Source organism: Castor canadensis, chromosome 15, assembly GCF_047511655.1.
Source record: "Castor canadensis chromosome 15, mCasCan1.hap1v2, whole genome shotgun sequence".
In the NCBI taxonomy this organism is placed as follows: Eukaryota; Metazoa; Chordata; class Mammalia; order Rodentia; family Castoridae; genus Castor; species Castor canadensis.
This window is the reverse complement of record NC_133400.1, coordinates 54,768,891-54,788,745: the sequence shown is the minus strand read 5'-3', so window position 1 is coordinate 54,788,745 and position 19,855 is coordinate 54,768,891. Positions and strand designations below refer to the sequence as shown.

Here is a 19,855-nt window from a genome sequence, read left to right as displayed (position 1 = left end):
CCATAACAAATTGGTGTTGGCCTACCCTTCCACTCAGTTTAATGTATTCAAATATACTATGCATTCCAATGGAGAAGATAAAAAACTAGGATTAAAGTTTATATAGGCTAGCAAAAGTTTAAAATATCCTGCGTAAAAATTTCAGTGTAAGTTATTTTGAGAAATATGCTAAATATTTCAAGTGTTACTATTCCTATTACCACATCTCTAATTCAGGGTATGATGTTTCTTTTCTACATTGGGTTAAAGTTTCCTTACTAGTCTCCCAGGACTACAGTTGCTGCCTCCCCAATATTCTTAACACAGCCAGTTCACAATTGTTTGAAAACAAAAATCTCTTCATTCCTGTGAAAAAACCTGTTCCCCTTGTATTCAAAGTGGCATGTATACTGGGCTTTATGTGACCTGGCCTCTACCTCTTTTAGTTCCTTAAAGCCTTCAAGTTCCCTTTATCTGAGGGATCAGTTCTTGTTTATCCCCATATGTTGAAACATCATTCCACTATGGGTTCATGTAATCTTTCAGTGATCCTTCAGATCCCAGCTCAAGGTCACTTCCTTAGTTGTCCATTCATTATGACAAGTCTATTACAGGCAATTATAAGCACCTCTTTCATAGCAATTGCTACTCTAAACTTCCATTGTATTTAAGTGGTTATTTGATTATAGTCTTTTAGTACCTCTAGCATTAGAGTTTAATGCCTTCATTATTTGTGGAATGAATGAATGGAGTGGCCTATTTTAATTTATTCATGTTTCTAGTTCAGTATATCTCAGAGTTAGAGATTAGGAGCATTACTCCTATTATACTTTAGAATTACATGAAGATAATAATTCTACCTTGTGGTTACTCTGATGAGACCAGTCTCTTAATTGCTGGGCCTCACACTCTCACTTTTATCCCTTGTAAAGGGAACTTGAACTAGTCAATCTGTAAGCTTGCCTCTGACTTGAATATTTAATGAGTTTAAGGGTTCCCTTACTTAGACAGGACAGGGAAGGTTGAACTATAAATATAGAATTCCCCCCACCCCAGTCTTAATGGATTTGTAACAAAGATATAGCTAGCACTGCATTCCCTTTGGGTTGACCTGAGGGCTCTGTTCTACATGACCTCACTCCAGGATCCAAGCCTACAGAGAGCCTCCATCCTGAACATGGCTGTCGTAGAGGAATAAAAGCTCTCAAAGATCTTCTGTCTTGAACCAGCCATTAAAATTATCTGTCAACAAAAGGTCACATACATCAATAAATCTTTATTCTATGGAAAATTTCTTGTACTTCTGAGCCTCTGAAAGTTGGAGGATGGACTGTATCAGTTATCAGTTTGCTGCCTCACAGATTCAATATTTGTGCTGTGATAAAATATATGATTTATTTGAGCCTTTTACCTTTGTTGTGAGCATGGACTTAAACTTTCTCAGTAAAAGATGTGAGTGAACATTGAAAAAAAAAAAAAAAACAGAAGGTCACATAGCTCTGCTTAACCATAGAGGGACCAGGAGGTACAATCCTAACATGTGACCAAAAGGCAGAAACAAAAATATTGGGCAGGCAATACCAACAGCATATCAATCCTTCTGTTTTACTAAAGATTCTGCTTGCTTTTCTGAAATTTCTTGTTATTGTTTACTTTTGGGGGAAGTACTTCAGTTTGAACTCAGCCTTGTACTTGCTAGGCAGGCCATCTACCACTTGAGCCACACTTCCAGCCCATCAGCTTACTTTTCTCACTGACAAAATACTCCCTTCTGCAACGAAACCAGCCCCAAAGTCCCAGTTAATTACAGCATCAAACATGAAGTCTTAGGATATCCAGGTGATGCACACTAATCTGTATATTAAGGGTGGGTGTGTTTGCTCTTGAGCTAGAGATCTGTGAGTGAAAATGTTATCTGCAGTCCAGGCATGGTGAACCACACTTGTAATCCCAGCTATTCCCTAAACTGCTCTTGGATAAAAACACCAGATCCTATCCAAAAAATAACTAAAGTAAAAAGGTCTGGAGGTGTGGTTCAAGTAATAGAGCACCTGTCTAGCAAGCATGAGGCCCTAAGCTTAAGCCTCAGTACTACCGAAGTAAGAAAAACAAAAGTTCACCTGTAACTTCCTTCTCCCTACCCCAGTGTACATTGGAATAACAGGGATAAGATGACCACAATAAATGCTCCCATTTTCCAAATCTATAACAATTCAGAAATCCCATCAGGCTGACTTTTGGCCCACCTTTGTTGTGGCTAAAGGGAAATAGTCTCATTTAGGCACTAAATCTGCCCCTTGAAGAGGTTCTCGTGTTCATAGATTATTGTGGCTTTTGACATAGATATCTAGTAGATTCTTTTCTTTTCCATCCTCTTCCTTAGCCTCATCTAAAGTACACTTTGGAAAATGTGCCCTCCTTGAGAGCTAAAACACTTAAGTCTGCTTCCCTGAAAACTTAGAGAGTAAATGAGCATACCTTTAAATGAGTCAGATTTGTTTGTAATCCAGGCTCTTGATGTTTGCTGGTTTGTTGGCAGCACAACTTTGCAAGTGTGCTTCTACTTCACTGGCTTCTAATGAGTTTCCATTCCGGAAGCTCATGTGCCAGTATTCTTTACCAAGTGTATGTCTTCTAAATGCTGCTACCATGAACCTACTCTTCCTGGAGGAGATACACATTAGGGTTTCTGTCACTGTCTGCCCTCCCTCCTTTCTTGTAATACCACATATAGAACAACCAAACCACAATTTTAATGTTCTGATTAAATATGGTACTGCTTTTCAAGTTACTGTAAATGACTTTTTATCCAATAATTTATACTGTATGATATCAATTGTCATCTAGCTTCATAAAATTTGCTTGCTTATTTCCTGACCTTCAAATCAATGGCATACATAAGTTATGCTAGGGCTGAATTATACTATGATAGCAAGCACCTTCAAAGAAATAGTACAAAAGTTTATTTCTTGTTTGTGTCACATTTTGAATCATCATCATAGGTCAGCTGGGGAACCAGGCTGCTGCAACAGTCAGCATCTCAAACATGGTGACGGGTGGGAAAGTGCTTTGAAAGACTTCACGTCTTTCTCCAGCAGTTAAGTGCTATGGTCCAGATATAACCTAAGTCACTTTGACTTACAGTTCATGGAGCAGAATTAGTCACCTAGTCTCACCCACCCTCTGGAGGACTGGAAAGTGCAGTTGTGCCAGAAATATTCGAGGAAGAACACTTTTGGTATTCATCTTTGGGGCAAAGATTTTATTCTACAGCTTCTTGTGGTTTTGGCAGTGTGCTAACTGTCCTTGTTTTTAGAGAACTTTTGTGAAGAGAGATTAGAGGTGTATATTATTAAGTGGGCCATGTTTTATCTTTTAATCTATCCTCTCCCTATTAAAAAGTAAAGTTTGGATTCTAATCATGGTTTGTGGTTAGATTTCTTTCTTTCTTTTTTTTTTTTTTTTTTTGAGGTACTGGTATTTGAATTCAGGGCTTCACACTTCATAGGGAAGGCACTCTGCCACTTAAACCATGACCCCAGCTCTTTTTGCTAGTTTATTTTTTTCAGATAGGGTCTCTGTTTTTCCCTTTTTGCCAGGGCCTCAAGCTATGATCCTCCTAAGCACCACAATGTCCAGCTCTTTGTTTAGATTTTAATATAAATTTGGTCACATCATTTATATAGTAGAAGGCATGCTGTGGTTGGTAGTTCCTAATTAAGTATGCTAGTCCTCTGCCACCATTTACTATTGGGAAGTTAATTTGCCTTTATCAGGTTAAAATTGGCACACTCTGCTTCAGTTTGCCTCTTTGAATCAAATGAAATTGTGATTATTTTTTCCTTGTTTAGATTTAGAAGACTCAACTTTTCATTCTGGTCAAATTTAATACAGCTCCTAAGATTATCCAAACTTAGCATGGCTTACTTAATATTTTTGTGAGAAACTGTTTTAAATATCATCTGGAAGCTGTATTTACTTGAGGTATTTTATCTCTTTGCTGCAAAATATAGGAAGAATTTTTTTTTGATGCTTATTTTACGAACCTAAGGCCTTTCTCAAGAAGAAATATAATTGCCCTTTTATGGCTATAAAAAAGATAATTTAAGTATATCAAAATTAGACTTAAAACTACTGTAGGCATGCTCAAGCTTTGCAACCATTGCTTCCTCCTCAAATTAATTGTTAATGTATTTTGTCTTCTTTCCATGGGAAAGAGATTACCAGATTTATTTCAGGTAGCAATCATATTAAAAATGTTCCTGTGAATTATCTCTTATCCATTGTGGGATGAGGTGTATGATCTAAATAATAATTTGAAATGAATTGCTGCCACTAACATGTTGAGGAAAGTTGTGAGAACAGAGACTTCCTTACAACACTGATGCACTTTTTTTTTTTCTTGTGTGTTTTAAACTATGTAGAGATCTCATTCTCATAAAAGTTGAAGTGACTGACTGTAGTTTCTGTAGGCTAATAACTGAATTTTTCATAGAAAGTCCTTAAATTCTGTAGTGGGATTTGGTCAACTTCAGAGGTTAACAGCTGACAATAACAGTCTGCCAGTAAAAATTAAGTGGAAATTTAGAATATTTTCTTTTTTAAGATTAGTAGGAAACAAAGAATAAATTTGGAATTAGTCTTATTCTTTATTGGCTCATGTATACTTTTAATAAAATTATTACTACTTTAGGGCATTTATTGTAATTTGCCATGTAGAATGACAAATGCACCAGGATTTTATGGACATAGCTTTTAATCCTCAAAGCAACTTTTTTACAAGTTAGGTGGCATTTTCTGCCCTTCACCAGTTTAAAAAAAAAGACTTCAATTGATTTTAATTTTCAAAGAGCAAATAAATTTGTATGAGATACTGTGTTTTTATTTCATTTCTCCTTATGACAATTACCTGGTTATACTAAAAGGGAAATTGAGGTTCAGAGAATTCATCGCACAGCTAGAAAATGGCAAGATTGGGATTGCAATCCACATTTCTGATGATTGTGTGCTGTTAAATTTGGATAGCTAAAATATGCCTTCCCATTTGATACAGAAAATTCTAATGAAATCAGAAACTCATATTCTCATGCACCATGTTTTATATTTTAAAAAGTATTATGGTACCAAATATAAAAATAATTCGAAATTAAAGGGTGAGTTTTAGCAAATGAAGAAAAGATAACATAATTAAACAAAGTTTTAAAACCTATCGGAGCTCCTTTTATAACTATACAGAAAGATATTACTAGTACAAATATCGGAAGTGATACTGGAGGCCTTACGGTTCTGTTGAAACCAAGGGGCTCTGTGATAGTTAAGGAAAAAAATTATGTAAGATTATTTTTAGTTTTAGTCTGAATTTAATAATGAATACACCATATAAACTACCACTTTTTCCCATTCAAGCCATTTTATAGTGTTCAACAGTTATTTTAAATATGTACAAATCTTAGTACTCAGTGCGAACTGAATCTCATAACCTAAACAGATCTATACCAGAAATCTGAAACTTTTTCAGTAAAGAATTAGATAGTAAGTATTGTCGGCTTTGTAGATTTTACAGTCTCTGCCACTAAGGCTCAGTTTTCTTTTTGTAGGACAATAGCAGCCATAGACAATATATAAATGATTGGACCTGACTATGTTCCAAAGAAATTATTTACAAAAATGCGTGGTGGGCAGGATTTGACTCCCCAGGCTATGGTTTGCCAACCTCTAATTTGTATCATTGTCCATAAAAGGTAATTCCACTTTTAAGAGTTCCTTAAAAATAAAAAAAATCTCATTGTGAGTTCAATAGTGAAAGGAATCACGAAGTTGTTTTCAGAAATTGATAAATTCTGTTGTAGGAGAGAATGGTTTTAGCATATCACAACATTATGACTTTATTTTAATGCTTATACTTTTTACTGCTTTAAATTATTAAAGAGTGGGCCCCACCAAACATTTCAGTAGATCACATTCACAGTGATCAAATGAATAATTAAGAAATACTCAATTACTTATTGGAAGATCATAGTGGTTTTTGGCATAACTTTGCATTTTCTGAAATTATTGAAGTATAGAAATCCTCACATAATAATTTCTCTGGAACTACTTTTCAGAAGACAGTATCCTGAAACCAGATAGGGAGATTAAGAGTCAGAAACTTTCACATAAAGATCATGTAGTTACTTGACAACAGTTCTGAAAGTAGTCCTTGCATCTCTTGCCTACTACCTTTTTCCCCTTTCTTTTTGTGCTTTAAAAAAAAACCCAAGTATTTGGAAATACCTTCAATTATAGAAAAGTTTCTAAAAAAGAAATAGTATGTAGAGCACAACTGTTTTTAACACTCCCCTATTTGCTCTATTCTCTTCTCTTTCTTCCCTTCTTTTTCCTGTGCATACTTTCCCTGCCTCTGTTCTCCCTATTCACCCATTCCCACACATGTGTGCAAATGTACATTCATTCTTTTTTGCCCTCAAACTATTTACAACATCATGGCCTTTTGCCCCAAAATACTTCAGTGGCTGCTTAAACTTTGATAATGTAGAAACTTTTGAAGAATACAATCCTTGTGCTTTTTTAAATAGAATGGTCTCCTGTTAGCTTTGTCTCATGTCTTCTCAATTAGATTCAAATTTTGTATTCATAGATAGAATATTCTGCACCTCACTGATAATGTTCATTTTGGCCATTTAGTGGTCCAGGCATGGTCCAATTTCTCCACTGTATAGTTACTCTTTTCCCCTTACAACAAACAAGCAATCTGTAGGATTTTTTTTTTCTTTTTCCATTTTTTTGGGAAGTAGTTTGGGAGGAGGGTCAATATAGAGAAATGTTAAGAGTTCTTACTTTGGAGTTGTCATTGGGTTTGAATCCAAGTATGTGAACCTAACCAAGTTTGATGATTTTGAAATGAGGATGATATTTGCTACATCTTAAGATTGCTGTGAGATTTAAATAAAAAACTGCAAGCCTTTGTGGTAGTATAGGCCTGCAATCCCAGCCCTCGTGAAGTGATTAAGCATGCTGTCCTAAACACAGAATATACTACTGTAGGAGTATAAATGAGGGAAAAATCTTGTGTATGGAGGGGCAGAAAAAAAATAATTTTAAGCTAGACTTTGAAGTACACTGGGAATTTTCTGTGGTGGGGTGGGGATATGAAGAGTGGTGATACTAGCAGAAATATCATCTGAGCAAAGGCACAGAACAGATGCTTGTGACAAATTTGCAAGACCTGCCCTTTGAGATAGGTTTTATCTACAAATAACTGATGTGTTGTAACCCTTATTTAATAAAAAGTGATATTTTCTCCTCAAATATTAGCCATATACCTTGTTTAGAGCCAGTCAGCTCTTTTGTGTTAACTACCCACACATTTCACTGATCATAAAAGGCCACATGAAAGGGAAAAATGAGGAGTAAAAAAAAATGAATTTCTTGGCCAGAGAAAAAGAGAGGCAAAAATAGGTATAAGAAAATATACATATATTAGATTTGTATATTAAAGAATTCTTTATGTAGTTTTATTTATGCTCCCTGTTACATCAGGCTGGTTTACATTTATGCCTATTATTTTTTTAAAAACTAGAGTTGAAGTTGGTGTTTTGGTAATTAACTGTGAAAGTGTAACTGAGTCTAATTACTATAATTACTATAAATATTTTATAAGGAAACTTTATCCCCCCAAGGTGTCATGAACAAGTGCTCTTCAAATAGCTATGCCCTCTTCATAGGTGGATTGTTCACCTAACTCTTATTCCTGCAGGTATTAGCTTTTTCCACTAGTAAAAGTAATACTGTCCCTGAAATCTGTTTCCTATTGATATTTCCCACAACACATTGTATTTTCTTCCTAGCACTTCCAGTTTTTATGCTGCAGTTATTTTTAAGACTGTTATTAACCATCTGTCCTCTTACTGTAGGGTAAGCATGTAGAGCATGTCTATTTTATTTACCATATGTCCTCAATGCCAAGCACATAGTTGGTGCACTCAGAAAATCTATTTAGTCACTTAATGAACAAACTTAAGTCCAAGCATTCTGCCCCACATCTCTAGCTCTTGTTTTATACCCATACTACCTAAATTATATTCTAAAGCTTTGAATGAACTATTAATGAATAACTTCTGAAAAGATGATTTTGTGGTTCTAGGTTTGTAATTCTATCCTTCCTCATTGAGAACCATGATTGGCATTAGCATGTTAACAGTTCTCAAAAGTCCTAAAGTTAAAAAATCAGTTTTCAAGCCGAGTATTTCCTGTACTTTTTTTATACTATCAGAACTATTGATTACCTATTGATGATTTGAAATTAGTATTCCAGAGGACACAGTTTGGGAACGTTAGCCTATATGGTATAACAAGTAGATTGCTCAGAAATTTCAGTGATAGATACTGTCTTCAGGAAACATCTGAACTTTTTACTATATAAGTGTAATTTAGAGTTGCATAATCTTAGGTATTTGGTTGAGGCATTCAATAAATACTGAATCATCATAGTTGTTTTTTTTTAACTTGGCTTACCATTCTTCCTACTCAAAGCAAAATTAATCACATTTTCACTTAAAATGTTATGTTTTCCTAAATAGATGTATATAGTTTGGAGGTTTTGACCCACTGCGGGGGGAAAAAAATGGACCCCTGTGTTATGCAAAAAATAAGTTGGAGTGTAAACAAACTGTAAAAATAGGGTAAAAAAAGTACAAAGATTACGTTTTCTTTATAAACTTGAGGTTGGAGAATGGGTTACTACTGTAAGTATTATCTGACCTACTAAAAACATATTTACATATTCTGTTCTCACTTGGATCAGAGAGCAGACATCAAACAAGTGAAACCAAGTCAACAAATTTTTAAATGCTGTATTCCAGAGGTATCACCAGAGTAAGACAGGACAGATTTCCAAAAGATAAACTTTTCTAACCCTCCCCCACCACATACACATACAAAAATTAGTTTCTGCAATTAAATAGGACTCATTAGGCAGGCTGAAGGTTTAGAATCAAAGATAAAATTGAGCTATATAATAGCGAATATTTGTTTCCATACCTTGATTTATACCTATGGAGTTTATATCTGTTGTTAAACATGACAAAACCACAAATAAAATTATTAGTCAATTTGACTAACAGAACTTAACTGGATTGGGGGACATGGCTCAAATGGTAGAGTGGATCTGCCTAGCAAGCTCAAGGCCCTGAGTTCAAACCAAAAAAATGAATAATAAAAATAAAAAGATAACAATGCAAGTACTCAAGTATCAGAAAAAGAAAAGCAGCACTTTGTAAAATGGAGTAGAGGAACAACATTTGAGGGAAGAAAAATTTAACCATTATTTGTAAAGAAATTAATGTAAAATAGCCACTCATCTCAAAAAGGACTGGAGGCGTGGCTCAAGTTGTAGGACACACCTGCCTAGCATGCATGAGGCCCTGAATTCAAACCCCACTACCGTGACCACCACCCAAAAAAAGAAAAAGAAAATGAAGTTAATAGGCCCTGAATTCAAACCCCAGTACTGCTTGAAGGAGGGCGGGGAGAGTAATATAAAATAAAAAAATAGATGAAGATTTTTTTTAAGTAATTGCTCCAAGGAATAGAAGTTGTAACATCATCTGGACCCTTTGAGCACTTCTGTTTGTAGTGCTGTACTGATACCTTTGCAAGCCCACAAAGATATCTTGTACATAATAATTCAAAGGTGATTTTTGCATCATTTGAGGAAAGGGGTATACATTTAGATTGTTTCTAGGGTTTTTCCCCCTATCAATTTATATATTATTGAATACATTACAGTGCATCTGTATAATAAGGTATAATGCAGCTGTTACAAAGAGTGTAGTAGAAGTATCAGTATGGAAATATCTCCAACATATATCAAATGAGCCAAAGATAGGAATAAAACTATATGGTCAATAGTAAGGTTCTGTGTAAATTTCAATTTATAATATATCTTAGCAATTCATCTTTCCATTTATAATATATCTTCAACTTTTATATACATTTCAATTTATACTATATCTTATAAATGTATATCTATATACATTTCAATTTATAACATATCTTTTCATACTGTTAAAATTTTTTCATCCATGATCTTATATATCTATATATAATAAAATATATACCAAAATTCATTGTTGATAGGGCTAGATGAGAACAAGCCTATCATGGCAGGTAGGGGTATAACAAACTGGTACAAACTTTTCTGGGTAGTAACTAAAAGTTTATTTTGTGCATCTATTACACTAAACACACACTTACCTTTCTTAAATCCCCAAATATTCTGGAAAGTAGATTGATTTTTCTCTTACTGGAGGATGTAGACTTAGATGACTGAAGTTTCTTGCCAAGAGTCACAGACAGTTGATAGTTGGAGTCAAGTTCTAATTTTACTCATAATTTGATTTCTTCAAATAATAAATTCAGATGTTTTAACTCTTCCTATCTCATCTGAAAAATGCAAGCTTTAACAGTTTTAATCAGTTTTTTTAATCTCCTTGTGTAACTGGATTTTGGTGTATTTTTTGAAATAAGGTGTGGAAAGTTGAAATATTCAGTGTTTCTAACAAAATCTTATTTCTACTTTAAAATGTTTTTATCATTAGTTGTATTGTTAACACCATGCTTTGAAGACCTTCTACTAAGATCCCTCTATTTTAAAAACAAATGAGCACAAACCTCTTTGTAAGGCTATACATTCTTCTGTTCACTGCTTTTTTAATACATAAACTTACATATTTTCCTTCTTTTTAGGAACATCATCTTCAGCGGGCTATTTCCGCACAGCAGGTATATGGCGAGAAGAGGGATAATATGGTTATACCAGTCCCAGAAGCAGAAAGTAATATTGCTTATTATGAATCTATATATCCTGGGGAATTTAAGATGCCAAAGCAGCTCATTCACATACAGCGTAAGTAACAATTCTTCTAATGATGGCATTTCCTATTTTGATCATCTTACATAACTTGACAAATATGTATTTTATGACCGGCATCATCTTGAGAATTATTAGAACTCTTTCTCTATCAGAATGGTGTTAGCACTTGTGCATGGAAGCAATGCTAGGAATCTTTCTGTATAGCTATCCTTATCTCAACTAGCAAAACCGCTTTGTCTTTCTTATTATTGCTTATGTCGTCTCTTCAACAAAATTGGAGAAAAGGGCAGAACAGGTTCTGCCTGGAAGTGAGGGGGGTGGGGGGAAGAGGGAGGGAGTGGGGGGGGAAAGGGGGAGAAATGGTCCAAACAATGTATGCACATATGAATAAATGAATAAAGACAAAAAAAGAACAACAAAAAAAAAAGAATGGTGTTAGATATACTGTCTGACAAAAAGGATAGCATTTATCTTTGTATATTTTTTATTTCGTTCCAGCATGGAATCTTGTGCTGCTTTAAACAAATAGGATAAAGGGAAAAAGGGGAGAGGGAATAAGAAGGGGTCATAGAGGGGGTGAACATGATCAAAGTACATTATATGCATGTATGGAAATAAAACGATGAAACTCATTTCTTTGTACAGCTCGTATATGCTAATAAAAAAAGAATCCAGGCACTAGAAACAAATAAGTAAAATAACTTTGGTTAGAATGCTAGAAAAAAAATAGCCCCAGAAAAGAAGCAGTTTTCTTCCTGTTTAGAATTATTAATGTTAATAGTCTCAAAAAAACTTGATGAAATTGGGAGTCTGCAAACTTTTCCTGTAAAGGGTCAGACAAATATTTTAGGTTTGTCGGTTATTGAGTCTGTGTCACAAATACTCATTTCTGCTGCTGTAGTGCAAAAGCTGCTATAAAGAATACATAAACAAGTTAAGGTCTCTGTGCTCCAATAAAACTTTATTGATAAAAAAAAATAATGGCCCAGAGTTGACCCATGGGCCATAGTTTGCCAATCCCTGATCTGTGTTACTACTAGTAGAGAAAGATGCTAGTTTTAAAATTTTTAGTGTTCTGCCAGAAATGGTGGCATATAGTCCCAGCCCTTGAAAGGCTGAAGCAGGAAGATTGCAAATTCAAGGTCAAACAGGCTACATAGGGAGACCTGTCTCAAAAAAAATACATACATATAATGTTCTAATGATCTTTTGATAGCTACCACATTTGGTGATAGCTGAGAGCTTATAGACTTAATATATCTTATTGTATATCTTCATTTCCTCAGCCTTAAGTAGTTGATAACTTTAAAACAAGTAGTTGGAAGGTCATTGAAGGTAAAATTCCTACAGCTTTCATTGTTGTTTGGTTGACATTTATTATCAGGAAGTTTTTGTAGGGATCCATCTAAACATTTTTCAAAAAGCACAATGTAAACCTCTTTTGCTTCTATTGATCCTTCTAAGCACATTGAGAAACAAGCTTTAACTAATTCCTAACTCATTAATTAGTTTTCTGGCTCATTTAACCAGTTTAACTCACTTATGATCCAGTTTTTTTCTATCCTGGGTTATAAACAATAATTTTAGTTTCTTAAATGTGGAAACCAAAAGTAGACTAGTATACATTTAGGCTCTTATTATTTTATTGGCATTCTGAGTTTTTTTTAACTTGTGGTTTGTGGGAAGGGTCTTTAATTCTAACTTGTACCTGATTATGTCTTCATTTTACTAAGAGTTTCTTTTGAAGGGAACCAAATAAATGGCATGTGTTTATTTGCACACTCATTTAATTATAGTTATGGCACAGACACAGGATATTGTGGCACATGCGTGTAGTCTCAGCTCCTCAGGAGGCTGAGGAGAGAGATTGCTTGAGCCCAGGAGTTTGTAGCCAGCATGAGCAGCATAGCAAGACCCCGTCCTAAAACAACAAAAATGAAAAATTTAAAGCAAAAAAAAATACTGACTATATAATTGTGAATTATTTCAGGGCTGTGAGATGTAACTTAGTGATAGGCTCCAGGATCAATCTGCAGCATCAAAAGAGAGAGGGAGAGAGAGATTCTGAACAAATTTGGTAGATATTTGGACCTAAAAAGCTACTCACGGAAAATCATATGTTTGTGGATGTAAATGTTAAGATCTAGCCCCCCACCCCCATATTTGCTAATTATATCCACATTCTATCTCGCTGCCATGGTTACCTTATTTTACAAAAAAATGTTTTAGGTTAAAGCAAGACTGAGTAGGATTAAATTACATTAATCAGTTTACATTGACATTACTGTCAGAAAAAAAAATTGCACTTTTTTGGGAGGGAGGGTGATGATTATACCAGTTATATTTGTATCTCTATATGTGTTTTAAGTTCTGTCAGTTTTTCATATATGTGGCCTTGTATAACTACCACCACAGTGAATGTACTCAACTGCACTATTCATCCCTACTCATCCCTAACTCCTGGCAGCCACTAATCCATTTTCCATCTGTATAGTTACAGTTGGTTCACAAATGTTGCAGTATAGAATCATGCAGTATGTGTCCTTTTCAGACTGGCTTTTTTTTTTTAATTCAGCATAATATCCCAGAAATCCAGACATTTGTTTTATTATCAGTAGTTCATTCTTGTTGCAGATTAGTATTGCCTGATATGTATGTACCACAGTTTTTGTTTAGCCATTACCCATTAAAAGACATTTGGGTAGTTTCTAGTTTTAGACTTCTACAAATAGAGCCACTGTAAGCGTTCATGTTTAAGTTTTTATGTGAGCGTAAGTTTTTGCTTTGTTTTGTTTTGGCATTTTTTGGCTATACTGGGGCTTGAAGTCAGGGACTCACACTTGGTAGGCAGGCACTCTTACCACCTGAGCCATTCTGCCAGGCCTTTTTGTATTGGGTATTTTTGGGGGGATAGAATCTTGTGAACTCTTTCAAACCCCAATCCTCCTGATCTCTGCCTCCTGAGTAGCTGGGGTTACAGGAATGAGCCACTGGTGCCCAGCAAGCATGTTTTTAATTCTTTGTGATTAGTACTGAGAGTAGTTTTTTTTGTTTGGTCAGGATCTGCTACACTATCTTCCAGATTAGATGAATGATTGTTCTCATTATGACCAGCCGTGTGTAATATAGTCTAACATTTGAGGTTATCATTTTTTTATTGCAGCTCTTCCCATAGAAGAGCTAATTCCCATTTTATTGCTGATTTGCATTTCCCTAAATGGCTGATAAGTGTGTACACACACACACACACACACACACACACACACACAGTCTTTGGTAAAATGATCACATGATCAGTTTTCATAGTATGTGAGTCTTCCAAATCACGAACACATTTTGACTCCAGATATTTAGGTCCTTTTTCTTTGATTGACACTTTATACATGTTTTGGTAGATTTATACCTGGAGCATTTGAAAAGATACTGCCTTTTTAACTTTGATTTCAACTTTTTTCTTGTCAGTATATAGAAATGCAGTTGAATTATGCATTGATCTTATCTTATATCCTGAGGCCTTACTAAAATTACTTACTAATTTTAGGAGGTGTTTGTATTTGAGATTTTCTATGCAGACATTCATGTTGTAGTTTGCAGATAGAGGCAGGTTTTTTTTTTCTTCATGCCTTTAGTTTCTTTTTCTTGCCTTATAATAGTGCTTATAACTTTAGTACTGTTTCAAAATAAGAGTGGTGGGAGAGATAGCTTCTTTGCCTATTTCAGTCTTTCATCACCAAGAATAATACTAGCTCTAGATTTTTTGTGGGTGTGTGTGGTTTCTTATGAGATTTAAGATGGTCTTCTCTAGGCCTAGTGTACTGAGAATTTTTATCATGAATGGATGTTGAATTTTGTCAAATACTTTTTCTACAGTAATTGCTATCCATATATATTTATGTTAACTTCCTCCTGTTAATACAGTAGGTTACAACTGGGAGTATATCTAACTTTTCTGTGGTGTATTATTTTTTTCATACATTGTTAGATAAGATTTTTATTGAGGACTTTAAAGTTCATGAGCAATGTTAGTAACATCCAGCTCATGAGAAATATTAGTAGCATCTCTTGTGATCCTGTGCCTTGTCTGATTTGGGCATCAATAATACTGCTTCATAAAATTAGTTGGGAAATGTTCATAAAACTAGTTGGGAAAGAAATTGCATAAAATTGATGTTAATTCTTTAAAAATTGACTTTGGCTTTTAATATGCTATAATAAGTGAGAAAAACTAAAATGTAAATTTTTTAGACATAAAATTGAATCTCGACTACTAAGTGATCTAGTAAGTTGTTTGTGAAAAATATATTGTCTTGAATTCTTTAGGAACTCTCTGTAGTTACATGTATAGTGTATACATACAGTTCTTTAGGAACCAAATATATTTGTATATAATACATATATAATTCTTTAGGAACTTTATACGCGCACATATGAATGAATGGTTCATTTCAATTTCCCTAATTTCTAATTAGTAAGCACCTAACCTAATGTTAAGCAGACTTTTTCCTTAAGTTCTTAACTGGATAATTATTATCCCCTAAAAGACCACAACCAAGTATGTTTGGAAGTTTGCATATTATATTTCCTTCCCACCCCCAGAGTCATAATGCATATTACTACTGTGTGTTGTAAGCACTGGTAGTCTTACGATGTTAAATTTATTTAGCATATTTAACCCGCCATTTTCCAAATCTATTCATTAAATGTTATCTATTAACATTTCATTACACATTAGGTTGGAGAATTCCACCATGTACTATTTTTGTCCTTACTTGCCTTAGGAAAGAAGTATTAATTTTCTCTCTTTAATCCTAATCAGAGCTCTATGGGAAGAAACCTGTATTAAAACGATTATTCCCTTAAGTTCTGGATTGTAGGTGCACCTAAACTGTATCACCATTAACCATCTCCCAGTCCAGGGATCTCAATGTTGTTTCTCTTTTGACTGATAATCTAGATGGCTTCTAGATCATACACTAGGGCTCTTCCTTTCTAGCACAGAGCAGTTCGGCTAAATAGGAACAGTTCTTTTTTCTCCCTCTTTCCCTTGTACTTGGGTTTCTAGGCTTTCCTGTCAGTGCTCACCAGGAATCCTTTTTAAAGGATAGTCAAAATGTATATTTTATATACATATTTGTGTACTGATGTCTATGTATATATATTTTAGTTCTGTCCTCTGAAGGACCAAGAAGCAAAAATGTACAGTAGGAATAAGCAGACTTAGCACTTATTCTCTAACCCATTCCCCACTAAATGGAATCAGAAATACTTAGGAAAATAGCTGATCCAGGACTTGGGCAGGGTAGGTGCAAGATGACTCTGGAATATCTTGTTATACCAGATAGTAAACCCTCAAAAAACCAGAAGAAGCTGGGCACTGGTGGCTCATGCCTATAATCCCAACTACTCAGGAGACAGAGATCAGGAGAATCACCATTCCAAGCCAGCCTGGGCAAATAGTTTGTGAGACCCTATTTCAAAAAAAACCCATCTCAGAAAAGAGCTGATGGAATGGTGTAAGTGGTAGAGTGCCTGTCTAGCAAGTGTGAGACCCTGAGTTCAAACCCCAGTACCACCACCAAAAAAAAAAAAAACAGAGCCTTCACAAAGACAAACATTTCCACTGGCTAATCCTGGGATAGTTAAAACAATAAAACAAGAACAAAAATAAATTATAAATCATTGAAGAAGTAGGACTTCATAAACCCATGATGATGATAAATAGGTAAAAGGGGAGGAAGAGCAATCTCATGCTTACAGTAGAATGCCAATATCTGAATGATACAATGTGGAAATGATATATAGTTGAAAAATCAGTTTTTGCAGTTATCAAGATTGAATCACACAAGGATCATGCATAGTTTAAAGCTCTCCCCATAAGTTGTTTATTAGTTATAAGGGAAAAGAAAAACATCAGTTACAGTGCAGTTGTTGGGCAGTGACTCCCATCATCTTGACTGGTGATCAAAATAATCACCTATGATAAATAGATAAATACTGTGTGCCTCCAGGTGTGATATTCCAAAGACTGAAAAAGTTTAGCTGCAGTATTCTACTCAAGAATGCATCATCTAATTATGATGGGGAGAAAATCAAATAGATACAAAGTGAAAAATGTGTTTTGTTTTTTGTAGTACTAAGGATTAGACCCATGCCATGTGCAGGCTTGTCAAGGACTCTACCACTGAGCTACTTCCCCAGTCCAGCAAGGAATGGGCTAATGATGATGATGATGTTTGAGGTCTGGGGAGAAAGACAGATATTTCAAAAAATATCAGTCTTGCCAGGCAAGGGTGGCTCACAAATTTAATCCCAGGTACATGAGAGGCAGGAATCATGCCTCAAGGCCAGTCCAGGTAAAAAGTTAGGGAGACCGCCCCCCCATCTGAACAAAAAAATGCTGTGCATGATGGCCTGTATTTCTGCTATTTGGGAGGCATAAGTAGGATAATCATAATCCAGGCCAGCCCAAGGGGGTTAAAAACAAACACGACACCCCACCTGAAAAATAATGAAAGCAAAAAGGGCTGGGAAGCATGGCTCACATGGTAGAACTCCTGCCTAATAAGTGTAAAGCCGTAAGTTCAAACCCCAAACCCCAGTGCCATCAAAAAAACTAGTCTTAATAAACAAAGATAGTGGAAATGCTTTACATTAGAGGATAATAAAAAGACAAGTAAAATATTACCTTATTCTAGACTGATCCTGGACTGGAGATATTATAAAATATTGGCTCAGCTGACAAAATTGGAATAAAGGCAGGAGGTTATGAGTATAAAATATAAAGTTGATGCCTTTATAATTGGTGGTTTTGTAAAGAAAAATAACCCTCTGAAGTATTTAGCAGGTAAGGTCCATTACTAATGGAATTTACTCTCTGATGGCTTAGAAAATGAAAAACTGAATGTGTTTGGGTAATGAGAGCTTGCACAAAATGTGCGAATGATAAAGACAGAATAAAACTCTAATAGTAGAATATAGATAAAAAGTGGATGTGCAGGTCCTCATACTGTTTTCACAACTTACATAACTTTGAGCTTTTAAATAAAAAAGGCTTTTTTTCTTAATAGATACTTTAAAAGTATAACTTACTTTTTCATTAGATCCCAGAACAGGTATTTTATCTTTATGCCCTGATTCTGAAAAATTACATGTACTCTTTTTGTCTCTCTCCACATCCCTTGCAACCCTAATTCTCTAGTAGTGCTTTCTGGCTGATAACTCTGTAGTCTCAACCACAGAGCTTGATATGTAAAGGATCTCATGGGGAACTCAAATCTAGGATTGTCTGTTTTCTCTCCTAAGTGCATTCTAGAAGTGACTCCAAACTATAGGCCTTTACCATAAAGAGACTGGGGAATTTAATGATCTACCTAGCCTGTGAAACCTTTGATTTTTAGATTTAAGACAAGGTTGTCAAGTAACTACCACCTGTAGTAAATATATTACAAAAGTATTTCTTGTTGCAAATACATCATTTAATTAATGCTTATGTCAAAACTGGTCTGAGAAATTCATCTTCAGCCTTGGATAATGTAACTTCCTTTTAGTCAGAGTCTATATTCTGTTCTTTATCCATTTTGTTATTTCTTGAACCCAAATATCCTGTCACTCTTTGCTGCTTATACTTTTAAAATGATACTTGGAGTTACAAATACCTACCTATGCACTCTTTAGTTTGAGCCATCTCTATTACTAGACTCTAGACACAGTCCCTACTTATCGGTGATTTCAGTACCCACGATCAACCAAGATATGAAAATATTAAGTGGGAAATATCAGAAATAAAAGTACTGTAAGTTTTAAACTACAGCCCATTCGCCTAAGACATGAATCATCCCTTGTTCGGCATGTCCACACTGTGTACACTACCCACTTGTTGGTTACCCATAGTCATCAAAGTTATCAGATCGACTCATGGCATTGCAGTGCTTGTCTTTAAGCTTACTATTTTACTTAAAAAGGCCCCACAGAATAGTATTAGTGATGTTCACAATTCAGATATGCCAAAGAGAAGCTGTAAAGTACTTCCTGTGGTAAAAAGTGTAAAAGTTCTCAACATAAGGAAGAATAAACTGCTGTCAAGGTTGCTAAGATGAATAGTAAGAATAAATATTCTATCTGTGAAATAGTGAAGAAAGAAGAAATTTATGCTAGTTTTGCTGTTGCACTTTACATTGCAAGAGTTAGGACCACTATGCATATTAAGTGCAAGATGATGGTAAAGTCATGAAATCATAGGGTTTGGCAATGCCCACAGTTTCAGTCATATATTAGGGGCTATCTTCCAGAAGTTAGGAGGGGACTGCTGTTCTGTGGTTTGTACCACTTTGTATTTCCTTTAGAAAAACAAAGTAATCAGTTTTTATGTGCTATTGTGTTCTTTTCACTTGGACTTATTTATATGTTTTTCCTAATCTCTGTATCACATACAATACTGAGGGTTGTTGAAGTTGTTGTTGTTTTTCCAGCAATACTGGAACTGAACTCAGGACCTTGTGCTTGCTAGGAAAGAATTCTGCCACTTGAGTCATGCCTCTATCTCTTTTTGCTTTAGTTATTTTTCAGATAGAGTCTCGTGCTTTTGCCCACGGCCACTGTGCCTCCCCTGTTGCTGGTATTACAGACATGTACCCCCCACTGCCTGGCTTGCTGTTAAGATGGGGTTTTGTCAGATTTTTGCCTGTGCTGGCCTAGAACCAAGATCCTTCAGATCTCCTCCAAGTAGCTTGGATTACATGCATCTGCCACTGCACCCAACCCAATACTAAGGGAGTTTTGTGTGTGCATCTTATTTTTTGTGGTCCTGGGTCTAACCCAGGACCTTGTACATACTAGGCAAGCATTCCACTACTAAACTACATCCTCAGTTCAGTAATATATGTTGCTATACGCATATGTGAGTTTATCCCCTATCAGTATCTTAGAGTCAGCTTCTACAGTATGATAGCTGTTGAACAGTAATTGGCTAGTTAGGTCTCATTTAGTTGTCAGAACTTAATTAGA

The 19,855-nt window shown here is 35.2% G+C and overlaps 1 protein-coding gene across 3 annotated transcripts in view; it reads left to right on the top strand.

The window, feature by feature from the left end:
- Nucleotides 1-19,855, top strand: part of Epc1 (enhancer of polycomb homolog 1) — an 86,878-nt gene that overhangs the window by 43,186 nt on the left and 23,837 nt on the right. For all 3 annotated transcript variants that reach the window (XM_020157314.2, XM_020157312.2, XM_020157313.2), the window contains exon 2: nt 10,726-10,885. In XM_020157314.2, coding sequence (XP_020012903.1) covers nt 10,726-10,885 — 160 coding nt within the window. The remainder of the gene's footprint in view (nt 1-10,725; nt 10,886-19,855) is intronic.